This window comes from Echinops telfairi, unplaced genomic scaffold (genome assembly GCF_000313985.2).
Source record: "Echinops telfairi isolate 266 unplaced genomic scaffold, ASM31398v2 ScPeMD7_7410;HRSCAF=8448, whole genome shotgun sequence".
Taxonomy (NCBI): domain Eukaryota; kingdom Metazoa; phylum Chordata; class Mammalia; order Afrosoricida; family Tenrecidae; genus Echinops; species Echinops telfairi.
Genome location: NW_022111310.1, coordinates 730,223 through 745,958, shown reverse-complemented (window position 1 = coordinate 745,958; position 15,736 = coordinate 730,223). Strand labels below are relative to the sequence as shown.

The 15,736-nt window shown below is 51.2% G+C and overlaps 1 protein-coding gene across 1 annotated transcript in view; it reads left to right on the top strand.

Annotated features, from left to right (window-relative positions):
- PAX5 (paired box 5) overlaps positions 1 to 15,736 on the top strand; it is a 197,055-nt gene that overhangs the window by 145,166 nt on the left and 36,153 nt on the right. Inside the window, exon 9 of the mRNA XM_045296527.1 lies at positions 10,653 to 10,754. Within this exon, the coding sequence (XP_045152462.1) occupies positions 10,653 to 10,754 (102 nt within the window). The remainder of the gene's footprint in view (positions 1 to 10,652; positions 10,755 to 15,736) is intronic.

The following is a 15,736-nucleotide window of genomic DNA, read 5'->3' as shown; positions in this document are numbered from 1 at the left end:
CCAACCATCCATCCAACCATCCAACCATCCAACCAACCAACCAACCAACCAACCAACCAACCAAACAACCAACCAACCAAACAACCAAACAACCATCCAAACAACCATCCATCCATCCAACCAACCATCCAACCAACAAACCAACCTATTGCTGTAGAGTTGATTTTGACCCAGTGTGTCCCTCTTGGGCAGAGTAGAACTACCCTACAGGGTTTTTAAGGATCTCAAATCGATCAACGCTATGACTGCTTCTGTATGAAGGCAGACATCCCTATGGAGTGGCTGGTGAGACTAAACCACGCCTGGTGGACAGGGTGTGAGCCTGGCCAGGATAGCAGCTGGGGAGGGCAAGATCAGCTGGTTGTCCCGGTGAGGGTGTTTCTGAAGTTCTAGGTCTTTGTCTTGAGCATCGTTAGCTGAGAGGGTACTTTCTGCCTTTTGGGCCAATGTGGCATCTGAAAGGCATACCCATTCTCCCCCTGAAAGAGTGGTGCTAAGGGGCACAGGCGGATAAGAAACAGGCTTGTGGGTGTTCCCTTGGGGTGCATTCCCTGAGTGGTAACCCCACCTCAATTATTGTGGGAAGATCACAGGCTGGTCTTATCCCGGACTAGCTTTTAAATTACTTGACCTCAGTTTCCTCATCAGTTAAATGGAGACATGAACATGTGTCCCATAGGTTTTCTCGGGGACTTTGTAAGGATAACAATGTTCAGGAAGTTGGAGATGACACAACCAGTTATCACAAGTGATAGCTCAGGGTTCTTTGCCTTGGTGAGCAGCCCAAGGAAGATTGCTTCTAGGGACCTTGGCTGGGTGAAGCTGAAGCTGTGCGTTCTGTGAGTGCCTGGGTAATGGGGGACTCAGAGGCAGGGTTATTTGTAGAATCGATGTGGCCTTTGTTGGCTCCTCACTGTGCATCCTGCCATCCGGGGAGCTGAGGCAGAGGGGCTGGGAAGAGAAGGAACCCACAGTATGAAGCAAAGCCCTGAACCCTTGCTGGAACTGACACAAGTGTCTAGAAGCTGGAAACCCAGAGAGCTGCCTGCTGGTGTCCAAGCAGGACTTGCCAGCCGCTGGCAACAGCACAGGTTAGTGGATTGATTGTGGAATTTCCAGAGCTGCAGGTGCAGTTGAAGTGTAACAGAAAAAGACACTCCTGGCCAAAGTATCCTTTGGGTGTGGCCACAAACAGAGCAGCACATGTCTCAGGGGCTCCTGGAGACTCTTGAGTTCAGTGTGCTTCTCTAAAGTTGAAGGAGACTGAGGCTCCGGGAGGTGACTTAATCCAAGTCCCGCAGCATTCCAGCAACAAAGCCTGGTCTTGAACCAGTCAAACAGCTGTGTGTCTTGGCTCTCCTCTGAAAGGTTGTGGATCACTAACTGTAGTCATTGTGTGCTTACCAGACTCGTCTGGCAGAGTAACCTTGATGAGTTTGACACCCACCTCTGCTTCTGCTCATCTTTTATTTGCCCCCTTTCTCTTGCTTTAATCTGCTCACCCATTTAAGTTGGTGTGTTAGTCCGAGTTGACTGGAGAAACATACATTGACACTCATATGGGTGTAAGAGAGAACTTCCTATCAAAGAGCAATTGTATATTAAGAAACATCCCAGCCCAGTCCAGATCAAGTCCGTAAGTCCGACATTAGCCCATATGTCCAATACTAGTTCATAAATTCCTCTTTAGACTCATGCAGCCATGCAATGATGCTGAATGCAGGAAGATCACAGGCCAGTGGGTGGGAAGTCTTGTAGATCCAGTGGCAGTGGAAGCATGTAAGCACTGGTATGGTCCCCACGTGGCTCCTCCAGCTCTAGGGTTCTGGCTCCATCAGTGTGCCTTCATGTGGCTTGTCAACAGGAATCCAAAGCAGAGAGTCGGTGTGTTCTGCCTCAAGGGAGGAAGACAAGTGTTCCCAGAATCCTCAGGGGAAGGCCATGCCCACACAGAGGCATTATTGGCTATGACCTGATCGACAGGCTAGACTCCACCCCTTTGCCAGTTGACAGGAGTTCTGTAACTGCCACAGTTGGTAACGTGGGTTGGTTCTCAGCCCTTTGCTCATTCATTCTTTGCTCCTTTCTCCTCCTCCCTTCTACCCATTTTCTCCCCACCAGTAGAAGCCCAGGCAAGAGCCCAGAGACCTGGATTTAAATCCCAGCTGTTCCCTAATAACTGTGTGGCTTTGGCTCAGTAAGTTCTTCATTCCTTAGTTTCCTCATACATAAAGTGGGAAGGATCATTGTTCAAACCTTGGCCCGTGGCTACGAGGATAAAATGAGTTCCTTTGTGTGAAATGCTCCTGAGAGGGGTGGGCACAAAGGGAGTGCTAGGACTTCACGATGAGCACCGCCATCTCCAGCTGACGCGCCCTTCGTGCTGGGCTGGGCCCGAGGAGCCTGCGGAAGACTAGATACGACCGGGAGATGGAGAGCCTCAAGACAAGGGTCTTGAGGGTGGGATGCAGAGACTGAGGAAAGGTTCCAGGAGGAGAAGTGGGAGAAGGGTGGTTTGGAAGGGATGCAGCAGGAGCTGGGTGAGTGTCAGACAGAGCTGGGGAGAACGGGGGAAGCAGTCATGAGGCTGAGAAGGGCTAAGGCTGAGATAGGGTGTAGATGAACAGGGTCACTAGAAGCCAACCTGTGAACTAGATATGAGCTGTATATTAACTTGAGTGAAGAGGAGGGACAAAGGGCAGAAAGAACAAAGAAAGAGGGGAGGGAGGAAGAGAGGAAGGACGACAACAGAAAATAATAACTGCTGGACAGGCTGTGGTGAGACCGGAACACGTCTGCCCTGCGGGTGGGACTGTAGAACTGAGCACCCACTGTGGACATCAGTCCGGTGCTTCCCGAACACTAGGTTAACGGACATTCCTTACATAGCGATCTCGAAGGACCTGCGTGAGCGAGACCGCACATTTCCTTTAAAAAACAACTTACTTATTTAAAACAACATAACAGTACATTATTCACTTACAAATGAAACGATGTGATATTATCGATTTTGTAAATGTTATAATATTGGACATGATACAGCATTTAAGGTATTGGGTCACTTGGGCTGGGCAGGATGACCATCTCTGTTGCATTGTTTGTCTTTACCTGTGGTTTGCTTCCTAAGCGCTTTTTGGCGACGTTTGTATTTATTACTGAAGTAATGGTTTCATGGGTTAAACTGACTTCCTGGGATTAATTCTCAGTTTACATTCATGTCATATTGACGGGTACTGTAGAGATAAGGTATACCACACAGAGAACTTGGAGTTTAGAAGACTTAGGAGAAAATGAAGTTGGATACACAGTATATGTGCTTCGTTAGGTGGATAAAAGCATAAATGGTAGGAGGTAAATGGAAACAGTTTCTGTAATTTTCATTGAGGAAATAGAAATGCATCAAAAGGACTCCTCCCTTCAACGTAGTGTTTAGCAAATGCAAATACAAGCGCCTGATGATGCGGTGGTCTTTCTGCTGGGTCCATTATCCTAAAGAAATAAGAATACAACACGAACAGACACATGCACACCTATGTTTATTGTAGCAATTTCCATAATCGCTAAAACATGAACATGACTGGAAACCCTGGTTCTGGAAGAATGGATAAACAAACTCTGGTACATTATTACAGTGGAATAGTATGCATCAATTAAAAAACCATGACAACTCTCTTAAACACGGCAAGATCTGGACAAAACGAGAGAGAGCATTAGGTTTAGCAAGCTTAGTCAATCTCACAGAGATAAATCTTTAATCACACCATTATGACAAGGAAACACAAAGGAAAAGAAACATGGTTTATGCACCAACAGACGACTGCGATGACTACAGGGAGGCCCGGGCCAGGGATGGGAACAAGGAGAGGGGAGGGACAGAGTGTTGAGGAGGATGGAGGGAAGATGGGGGAGGGGAAAGAAAGAGACCCACGTAGCCCTAGGCTTTCACAAGATAATGTTGATGGCATTTATTGAGATGGGCTGTGAAAATATAGGCAGTGCATTCTTCAGAAACAAAAACAAAACAAAACCCCATCCAGAGTCTTGATCCCTCAAGCCTAAAGGTCGGTCTGAGCAGCTTTAAAAAACAAACAATGAGGAAAAGTAAAACTGAAATGGACTTGGAGTCTTTTAGCGACAAATAAGTTCATCCCCCACCCCCACCAAAATAGATGATACCAAAAGAACAATGCCATTTACAATAATTACACCAAAGGTAAAATATTTAGGAATTGATCTTGCTAGAGGAACAAAGGACTTAGGCCAGGAAAGCTACAAAACATTCCTACGAGAAACCAAAGGAATTGCAAATGGAAGAAGCGACCATGTTCCTGCGTCAGGGCCTCCACTCTGAAAATGTCAACCTCACCAAAAGTGCTTTACAACCCCAATGCCATTCTGATCCAGACCCGCCAGAATTCTTCAAATTAGTAGAAAGACGAATTACCAACTTTATATGTAACGGAAAGAAACTCAAGATTAACAAAACGTGATTTAAAAGTAATCCTAAGTAGGTAGTCTTTCACAAAATGAAAACTAAGTAGGAGGACTTTTAAACCTTCAATATTTCAACTTGAGATTTGATTTTTCCCCCTTCATTTCTTTCAGAATGAGCGTATCTCCCCTTAGAGTTTGCTATCTCTATGTCTTTGCATCTTTTCGTGATAACATTTTACTTTGTGTCTTTGAGCCTTCCTTCCATTAGCCACTCTATGTTCAAGCAAGTTTCAGAATCTCTTCCGACATTCACTTTGGTCTCCCCCCCACCCCGTCTCTTAAATAGTGCTCTCCTCATACATGATGGCTTTGATGCCATCTCATAAGCTCATCACGTCTCCAGTCATTCGTGCTCAAGCAACAAATATTCTAAAGTCATGTCTGACCTTCTCAAGGTCGTACTTGACTGCGGACTCACCGTTGTTTTCTTCTGCTTCCCTTTGGACTTTCATAGGAGCAATTTTCTGGCTGGCAATACTGAGTTTTCCGTGGTCTCTTTCCATAGATGTTCTCATTCCTGGGTATTTCGTCTGGTGAGGCCACAAACAACCCCCTTTCATTCTGCTGAGTAGAGGTATTTGCAACGAATGAGTCTTTGTGTCTTACACAATTCTATTGTGCTCTCTCTCCAGCACAGTTTCTATCAGCGAGGCCTCATGTTCCAACTGCGGGTCCTTCTTGTTTCGAACTTCCGTATTCCAATCACTGGTGGTTGTCGATGCATCTTGATTGCATGTTGCTCACTTTCAGTCTGCAGGAGTCGGTAAAGACTTCAGTGTATCATCTCTGGCCTTGGTGGTTGGTGTGTAAATTTGAATACTAGTCATGTTAACTGGCGTTGCTTGTAGGCACATGGATATTATCTTATCACTGACAGCGTTGTACTTCAGGATGGATCTTGAAATGTCCTTTGTGATGCTGAACGAGATATCATTCCTCGCCCGTTTGTCGTTCCTGGCATAGCTAAGCATATGACTGTTCAGTTCAGAACGTCCAAGGCCAGTCCAGCTCAGCTCATTATGCACAGCGATCTTCTGCATTTCGTTTTAGATAACTCCCAATGGTCCTAGAGGTATGCTTTGTACATTCCACGTGCTGGTTATCAGTGGATCTTTGCACCTGTCCTTTTCATTTTGAGTCCGGCCACATCAACAAACGAAGGTCCCCAAAGCTTGACTCCATCCACGCCATTAAGGTCGCCGTGACTTTGCAGAGACAACTCTTCCTCGGTGGTCTTCTAGTGTTTCCCACCCCAGGGAGTCATCTGCTGGCGTTTGACCACACAGCTTCCTGTGCTGTTCAGACGGTCTTCACGGAGCATTTAGGGTGCCTTCTCTTTGTCTTTGTCTGGAGGCTCCAGTGGAGCCTGTCCTCTATGGGTCCCCCGACTGGTGTTTGAAATACTGACAGAATAGCTTCCAGTGTCACAGCAACACACAGCCATCGCATTATGACGTATCGACGGTCGGCACCTGTTATCTGCTGCTTCTCACAACACTTGTTCTTTGGTTCTGCGGAGCAGCTCCACTCTGCACAAGGGGGTCGCCGTGAGTCTGCCTCGACTCGAGCACAAACCAGCAGCACTCGAGCTGATACTGTTGTATCTCAGGTTCGAAATATAACCACAGAGGGAACGGGTTTGTCGCTTCCTCCATATTTCTCCCGGATGCCTCTACCATGTCTTATTAAATTGGCCAAGGTTTTCAGAACAATTTTCAGCAGCAACAGGTTTTCTGGATGTGAATACTACAGGTGTTTCACCGATTAAGTATGAGACTACTGCTAGGTTTAAGATCTAAAAGCACCATTCCATTGTTACTAGTAAGTGTTTCTGTAAGGAGTTCATACTGAGCATATTACCTTTCAACATTTTTATTCTAATCACATGATTTTTCTCCTTTGATTAATATGAGATCCCAAGCAATGCCTTAATGTGGTTACACATCTGGAGTAAACCCCCCTCACTATATTGCTTGATCAGTGTGTCTGTAGTTATATAGACAGAGGCATTTTTGCATCAATATTAATACATTGTGAGATTAGCCTTTAGTTTTCATTTTTGTGCTGCTTTTGAGTTTTTATATCAGAATTCTGCTAACTTGGCAAAATTAACTGGAAAGATCTCCTTATTTACACGTGCCCTTATTTGTATAAACCAAAGCCAATAACCAAACCCTAAATTACTGTGAGGCTATTCTAACTGTCCCATAGGGTTGCCTAGTCTCTAATCTTTGTGGAAGTCAGCCACCACACCTCCCTCCACCTGGCTGCTGAGTGTGAACGGCTGGAGCAGCTAGGTGCCTATGCCACTACCCCCAAGACTCTGGTACCTGCCCTGTTACTGTACCACAGGGTGGAATGCTGACCTCCCATCATTGCTCTATCTGAGTACATTGTTCCAGCCAATCTGTCAGCCCGTTTTATCAGGGCTCTTCTCTTTGGTGGACCCTCTGCTTTCCCAGGCCTGATGCCCTCCTCCAGGGATGGCCCCTCCTGACAACATGGTCACAGTACAGGAGACAAAGTCTTGCCCACCCTGGCTTCCGAGGAGCGTTCTGGCTGGAGCTAAGACAGACTTGTGCATTCTTTGGCATTCCACATCTGTCCCATATTCTCCGCCAACACTGTCCTTCAAAGGCACCGATTCTTCTCAGCCTCCTCATTCCTTGTCCAGTGTTTTCACACCGGTGAGGTCTTTGCATAGACCATCTCATCAGCCCCCTTATAGGCCCAGGACAGCTAGTTGCAGAGGGATCGAGCTCCTCTTGATGTTTGAACGAGGGAGTCACGAGCAAATGCAAAACCACAAAACCAAAAGAATTTGCCCAAGGAGCTAAATGGACCAGGTACTTAAAAAAATTTTTTAAACAGCTAAAAAAAATTTTTAAACAGCGTTTTCTCTCTCTTCCAAGTTATTAAGCTGTTTATATGTTCTACCTATTCTTCAATCCATTTAGTATTTAATATTTTCCTGGCAAGATCGCCCTTTGTTGAGATTTCCACATGTGTTAGTGCAGCGCGGGCATGTTATTTTCTTGTGGGTTTTGTATTCTCTCTTCCACATCTATGGCTGTTCCGGCTAGTCTTCTTCCTTATCTTGATATTCGCACCTTTAAAAAAAGTCTTGCCTTAAGTTTGCCTATTCAAATCCAAATTCTTGGTTCTCTTTATTATTGTGTCTGCTCTTCTGTTTCCTGATTCATTATTTTCTGCTTTTTTTCTTTATCAATTTCTTCCTCCTCCTCCTTTCCCTAAGTTAAGTTTATTGTTTTATTTGTTTGGATCTGGAGTTATGGGTTGAGTGCTTCGGTGAGCCCCTGACGTTCAGAACCATCGATTTAGGGATCGAGGCTCAAAAGCGTGTGCAAAGGTGACAGAAACTGACAAAGTTCAGACGACCACGAGGCCAACCCCCTGTGGAAGGAAGAAGTCTCTCAGGAGGCAGGCGCCCTGCACTCAGCCCAAATCAACCGAGTGTCCTTGGCTAGTCCCTTCCCTCTCAGGACCCTCTCATTCATTCCAGGAAGCCAGGATGCAGGCCTGGGGACGTCGGACCCTGTGTGCTCCCTGCACCAGGTCACCGCTCATCAGGAGAACACCCTCTCTCCAAGAGGGAGACCTGGCCTCCCTGTGACATGGCCTTGTCCCGCTCCTCCACCCCCAAACTGTGCAGTTGACGTTCCTTAGTGTGACACAGCAATAAGCAACGATGACAGGATGTCCCGGCTTGAGGCTGACCGGAAGCCCCAGCTAGAGGCGCACGGAGCCTCTGAACGTGTGGACAGAGGCAGAACCAGGCGTAAAGGAACCGACTGCCATCATTGAACGGTGGATTTTGATCTTGGTTTGCTTGGGTTCTAACTCCGTCTGAGTAACCTTGGACAAGCTATTTGACCACCTTCTGCCTCTGTTTCCTATGAAATGGGGATAACACTGGGTAGGAGGAGAGGGTGACAAGAAGACAGAAGCTCGCAATGACATGGATGGGCACGGTTGTTTTAAGTAGCAGTCGCTGTTTTGTATCTAGTTCTAATTAATACCCATTGCAATGGCTACACAGAGACTCACAGACAAAACTCACGATGAAAGGGTTTATTAAGGAGGTCAACATGTTGTAGTGCCGGGGAGACACGCTCAGGATAGTTGCTTATCAGAATACCTTACGATGTTCTTCCAGGTCTGCTAGAAAGGGGCATACGCCTCAGCCTGAAGGCGTTCACTCACTCTGTGGGTCAGCAAACCCTGCTCCCTGAATTAAATGCCCAGAGGCACCCCACTCCATAAACCAGCCTCCTGCACCGAAGCACTCCGCTTTCCTTGCTCCAGGGATTGGGAAGCCCCTCCCTCTGTTCCATGCTCTGGCTTCTGATTCTGTTGCTGCTCCTCTGACGTCACAACTGTCTTCTGGACCCAAGCTCCATGCATGGGGATCTCGGGTCCAGAAGACAAGTCTCCCTCCTAGCTCTTGCTGATCATGAGACCCCTCCTGCTTCTCAGAGGGCTGGGCTGGGGGGTGGGGGTAGGGAGAAAATCAAGGACTCCTCAACAGAGGAGGTACAGACCCTGCTAGTCACAAGCCCGGATGCCCAATCCGAACCGGAGAGTGGCCAACACAAGAAGAGAGCCTCCTGCCGGTACCTGCTTGTGTTCTGTGAGGTTCTGGAAGCAAGCCACACTGTGTAGCGAGGTGATGCTGGAAGCTGGCTGGGTGGCGTCTGGATGCCTGGCACAGAAGGAGCGCTCTTCAGTCAGAGAAGATTCCCTGGCTTGTTCCACGGCTTCTCTCGGGGGTGAGGGGAGTTGGCAGAGGTGGCCCCTCCCCTTTGGTCTCCTGTTCAGGGTCTGAGATGAGGGACTCATGTATTGTCCACACTCAGCCCTGCTGGGGACCCGGGGACTGTTTTAGAGGGAGTCTGGAGGTCCAGCCTGGCCTCCTCCGTCCTCAGCCCACCCCCACAGAGAGGACAAGCGCTTTCCTCCCTGTGTCCCAGGCCATCACATTTCCTGCCCGCTTCTCAGGGTGCCGACAGTGGGTGCACCCCTTTCCTTTGTGGGTGACCTCCCACTCTCCCCCTCAGAGTGGGGCTCTGTCTTCAGGGCCAGCCCAGGAGCACAGAACAGCCTGCTTTCCCAGAATCAGGGTGATTGGTCTTATCTCAGTTCAAACCTAGGGGTTTGATGGGACTTCAGCCGCCCACTCTCTCCCTGTTGACAGTCATGTCTCCCTCACCAAGCACAGTCCCCTAGGGGATTTCTTCCTCCTGGTTCAGCGCCATGGGTTGGGCTGTTAACTGGACGTTTGGCGGTTCAAAACCCGGCAGCTCTGCTCACAGCAAGATTTGCCACCTCGAAAACCCTTATGGAGCTTTCTGCTCTGTCCAGTAGCCACTGCACTTGCCCATGGTGCGTTTGGTCTGGAACCTTCCATTCGTGGATTCGCTCCCTACGAGCCACCGTGCACTGAGCTCTGGGACGGACAGGCTTCCTGGATGGTGAGCCAGGCATTATCTGCCCACAAGGAGCCTGAACCTTCTGGAGAGGTGGACACACACACCCTGGAGTGACCACTGCTTGGGGACCAAGACTTTGTCTCTCTTGTTCGCTTCTGTCTCCAGCACCGAGAACAGGGCTTCGTATCAGGAGGGGCTCCCTGCTGGCGGCAGGAGTGCATGGCAGGGAAGAACTCAGCACAGGGCCCATGCTGGGCCCCCTGCCCACTGGGGTGCAGTGGGGTAGGGGCGGCTGTCGGGGCTGGAAGGAAGAGAGGTGCTGGAGCCGGGCAGTGGGGACTGGGCGCACCAAGGTGGTGTGAGAATGCAGAAGGGGTCACTTGGTACTGAGAGCCCAGCAGAGCAAAGGTGTGGGGGTGCAGAGCAAGCAAAGGGTGGCCGGGGGCCCGCTGGCACCGGGCTGGCCCCAGGTCTCCAGACACACTGCTTCTTCAGCGCTGCAGCAGGCCAGGCTTGGCTGGAGCCAGGGTGGTGGGAGGTATGTATGCTAGTGTGTGTGCTGAGCGTGGGTGAGTGACAGGGGGAGCTGGGGGCACTTGGGCGTTCAGTGTCCAGACGTGACAAATGTGCAGAAGTGTCCGGGAGTCGTGGACATAGGCAGCTGGCCTCAGAGATGCTCACCGGTGATTTGTTGCTTTGATTCCTCAGGCCGAGACTTGGCGAGCACGACCCTCCCCGGGTATCCTCCGCACGTCCCCCCCGCTGGACAGGGCAGCTACTCCGCGCCGACGCTGACAGGGATGGTGCCTGGTGAGTCTGCACTGTGGCGGCGCCGCAGCAGGCAGTGGCCGGGGCTTCGGGCGGGCAGTGCCCCTAAACTGCCTGGGTGACCTCTCTGCTTCTGAGAAGCAGAGCTGAATAACTCAAGCAGACGTCTGCACTCTCCGCCTCTTTCTCTGCAGCTGGGCCACAGTGGGGACTGGGGGTCAGCCGGCAGTGCCCTCCTCTCCGAACAGGATGTGCCAGAGAGTCCCTGGACTGCCTCTCAAATAGCACTTCCTTGTCCCCCACCCCCGAGGGAGGGGGGGAGTCTGAGCACAGAGGAGTGTGGACCCAGCCAAGCACACAGCCGGCTCCCCCATGTGCTCCCCCCACCCCACTCAGTCTGTGTGACATGAGCACAAGGGAAGCCCCCCTCCCCCGGGATTCCCGCTCTCCCCCCAAAAAACGCCTTCCTTCTGGGGGGTTAGGACCATGTGCTCGGCACTGACAGGTTGCTGGTGGCCAGGTTTGCCCTTGTTCTAAGATGAACACCCTTTAGCCCTGGAAACCGTTGAGCCAGGGGCAGGTGGGGAAGGGGTGGGGAATGGGCGTCCAGGTTCTTTTTAAGATGTTTGGAAAAGCAGGGCTCCTGTGTCCTTCCCTTGTGGGGTGGGGACAGGACACAGATCACCATGGTTCCGGCTGGCCAGGGGCTAAGGGCACTAGCAGATCAGGGCGACCATGGCTGGGGACCAGCATTGAATAAAGCTGGGCACAGCCCAGGCTTGCTGAGTGGTGATCTCCCCATCGCCCCTAGGGGTTGCCAGTGCCCTCTCTCTTGAATCATGCACAGGACACGCAGGGCTTGGGGGTTCCAAGGACCCGAACCCTCCCCCCAACATACCGGGGATGCCTGTGGGCATTTTACAAACCAGGCTGATTGCCCCCTGCCCACCCCCACTGCTTTCTCGTTCAAGCCTCACAGCTGCTCTGGGGAGTAGAGCAAACCCAAACCAAGCCAACAACCCAGCCCTCTGCCCGCGAGTCAATGCCGACTCAGTCGGCCTCGACCAGGTTTCCCAGATTATAAATCTGAACAGGAGGGAGCAGACTCGTCTTTCTGCTGAGGAGCGAATGGCCGGTTTGAACCACTGACCTTGAGGTCTGCAGTGCAGGGACTAACCCACAGTGCCATTAGGCCTCCTTCGTACATAGAAGAATTACTCACCCCACATCTCTGGTGAGCCTGGGATGTGCCCAAGTCCCCAGCCAGTAGGAGGCAGAGCCAGGACTAGGAACCCCCGGGCAACCATTCTTGGGCCAGGCCAGCGGGCTCCTGCCCTGTGCCCCCTCATTGGAGGAGCCCGTAGGGACCCTCCCCAGGGTCTTCGGAGTCAGGCTGGTCTAGGGGAAATGTTCCCTGGGAATCCCTGCCTCTCTCTAGACCACCCTGGGGTCCTCCCCCAGCAGCCTCAGGGCTTTTCTGCCTCTTCCCCAGACCCTCTTCAGAGGGTGAGCTTATTTCCCAGGGGAACCTTCTCTCTGTAGGGGTGGGGACCCAGGATGTGGGGGCTGGGTATCTGCACATGTGTGTGCATGGCAGGGGGGCGCAGCGGGGGATGGGTGGAGGTGGGGTGGGACTCGACAGGGGGGGTTGGAAATCACAGCCTGGGGTGAGCTTTCCCCAACCCCACAGAGTTCAAGCCTCCTGGACTCCAGGCTGGCTTTCCAGGTTGTTCTGCAGGGGGATTTAACAAGGTAGGAGGACAGAGCATGTTTCATTTAACGGTTTGTTAGCTTGATTTATCACTTTTAAATATGAGACATATGGGGGCTGGCCTCTATGTGTAGTCTGGCTCCGGGCCTTGCCAATGCTGGGGGGACAGGCTGTTGCCAGGACTGTGCCTTCGAAAGCCTGGGCCTCTTCTACTGTCAATGGGAGGTGGGAAGGGGCCGGGGGTGGGAGTGGGGAGCAGCCGTGGGCCTGAGCTCAAGGGGGTGTAAATAGGTGAATTGGAGGCCATCCAGCTGGCCCTTGGTTCCCAGTGCAAACCCCCCCCCCCCCAAACAACAACAACAAAATTCTGAGAAGCAGCCAACTTCCCTCAAGTTCATCCAAACCGAGTCTGCCCTTGGCCCCCTGTTTCCACCCGACTCTGTTAGCCGGCTCAGGATGCATGTGGCTGTGGGCCTGGCCGAGGCCTCCATGGGGGTGCCGAATGGCTCTCAGCCCATGAGTTTGGCAGCAGGAATCACAGGCCCAGGCAAGGGCAAGGCTACACTACACCTGCTGGCAGCAGCTGTGCAGAGGCCCCCACCAGGCCAGCCAGGTGTCATGGTCCTCCAGGACTCGGCCCTTGGCGTGGAGAGAGGGTGCACAAGTGTGCAGGGGAGCCCATGGCGAGAGCAGGGGGCACCCACCTCCCTCTCCTGCGTGCCTCCTCCTCAGCATCTCTCTCCTCTCCGCCCTTTCTTTCTCTCACATGGCCCAACACCCTGTGCCAAGCCTGTGCCAGAGTGGGGACTCAGACCAGCAGGCTCGGCCCTGGCTTTTGGTTCTTGAATGCCCACACCAGATTGCTGACTTGCAATTTCTGTTTCCCACGTCATTCCCAAAGCACACTTCCTTATGAGGTGGGCTCGTGAGAGCCGGGCCCTCGACCTTTTCCTCCTCTTTACAGTTGCAAGCACAGAGTAGGTCCTTTTTGTGTGTGCTGGTTGAGAGAGAGGAGCAGAGGGAAAGTGAGTGTTTGGCCTCTGTGTTTGTTTCTTGTGGGTGCTGTAACAAATCCCCCCACAAACTTGATGGCTGTAAACAGCAGGCATTTATTTTCTCGCAGCTCTGGAAGCTGGAAATTTAAAATCGAGATGTCAGTCAGGGCTACGCGCCCTCCAGAGACTGCAGGGAAAATTCCAGCTCCTGGGGTTTGCTAGCATTCCTTGGCTTGTGGCTGCAGCATTCTAATCTTCAAGGCCAGCATCTTAAATCTCTCTGTGCCCCATCTTAAAGGACGTATCTTCTCTCTGTGGGTCACATCTTTCCTCTGTCTCTCTCTTGTAAGGATTCTTGTGATTATATCTAGGATAATCCACCTGGATAATCTAGGATACTCTCCCCAGCTCAGGATCTTTAATCGAGTCTGCAAAGACTCCCTCCTCCCCAAATAAGGTAAGATTCACAGAATGCAGGTATTAGGACATGGATGTTGTTGTCAGGTGCTGCGAAGCCTGTCCCTACTCATTGCTACCCTGCGAACAACAGAAGGAAGCCCTGCCCAGTCCGGTCCCACCCTGACTATTGTTCGCATGTTTGAGCCCACCGTCAACGCAGCCACCGTGTCACTGCATCTCACCCAGCGCCTTCCTCTGTTTCACTGCCCCTCGACTCTGCCAAGCATGATGCCCTTCTCCAGGGACTGCTTTCTCTTGACCACATGTTCAAAGGACTTGAGATGAAGTCTCGCCATCCCTACCTCTGAGGCGCTTTCTGGCTGCACTTCTTCCGGAGCAGGCTGGTTGGTTCTTTTGACCGTCCGTGGGACTTTCACTCGTCTTTGTCGACATCGTTGTCCAAACGCATCCATTCTTTATTAGTCTTCCTTAGTACTCAATGTCCAGCTTTCTCAGGAGAAGATGAAAAAGACCATGGCTTGGGTCAGAAGCACCTTAGTCCTCAACGGAGCACCCTTGTTTTACAGCACTTAAAAGAGGTCTTGTACAGCAGATCCACCCAGTGCAATGCACCACCCTTTGATCTCTGGACGGCTGCTTCCGTGAGCAGTGATCAGGAACCCAAGCACGATGGACCCCTGGACAACCTCCGCCTTTTCTCCGTGTACCGTGCCGTACCTGTTGGTCTGGTTGTGGGGATTTGGGGCGTGGCTGCAGGGCACTGGGTCAGAACGGACCCGATGGCAGTGATATTGGTTGGAGGATGGGTTTTTCAGCCTGTTTGAGGATTTCAAGTTTGTGTTGGCTCAGGTCGGATTCTTAACCCCCTGGACTTCTGAATCTGTGAGGCCTTCACCCTTTCAGCTGTGACTGTCCTCCAGACAATCCCATTTCCGAGCCTCCTGGGGCCCACGGGCAGGGGCGGGCTGGAAGAACAAGCAGGGGCAGGCTTTGGGGGGGATCTGTTTCTCCTGCTGTTACCAGGGGCAGGTGCGGGCTGGAAGAACAAGCAGGGTCAGGCTTTGGGGGGGATCTGTTTCTCCTGCTGTTACCAGGCAGCATTCTGTTTCTCTCTACAGAACAGCCCCCTCCTCACCTCTGGGCGGCAGGCAGGGCCCTCCAGAGGAAATGGGAGATCTCTGGGGGTGTCCCACCATAGGCTTTGGGAAGCCCTGGACAGTCACTGCTTCCAGTTATAGGAGAAGGCATCTGGCTGCAAGAACACACAGAAGAGGAATAGCCTCCAGGGGCCACTTGGGCCTTTGAACTTGGACCTGAATAATACTTGGCATTTGTCCCACCCTGGGTGGCAGTTTGGATGTGGCCTGCACTCATGTTCATTTTGAACCGTGAGCCGGACATCAGTGCACCCCCTCCAGCTCCTGGGCATCCTTCCCTTCATCTGCCCAGCATGGCGGCTCCTTGGTCTTTGCTTGCATTTGTAGATTCAGGTTCCATAGCTCTGCCAACCGGTATAACCCCTCGCCGATCAGTTACACTGGATAAAACAAGGAAGGCATGTTATAGAACAGCTGAGAATAAAGACAGTTTTCGGATTTTATTTTCATCACGTCCCAGCAAATGCCAAAAGTTTTGCACCAAAGATTTCATAGAGTTTCTGGATCATTGTAACTCGTTGATTTCTGCCTAAAGCTATTTGTTCAACCTAACAGATATTGACACGGCATTTTGAAGCTCTTAAAAATTCTGAGCTGGAGGAAAAAGGAAGGAGAAGGGCCCGGAATCACAGCCTTTAGATTTGCAGGAGTCAAAGAACCCGGGCTAAATGGCTTGGAGATGGACCAGCTGAGGAATGCCCCTCCCAGGGCCCTGTCTCCCACATCCTGTCTCCCCCCCCC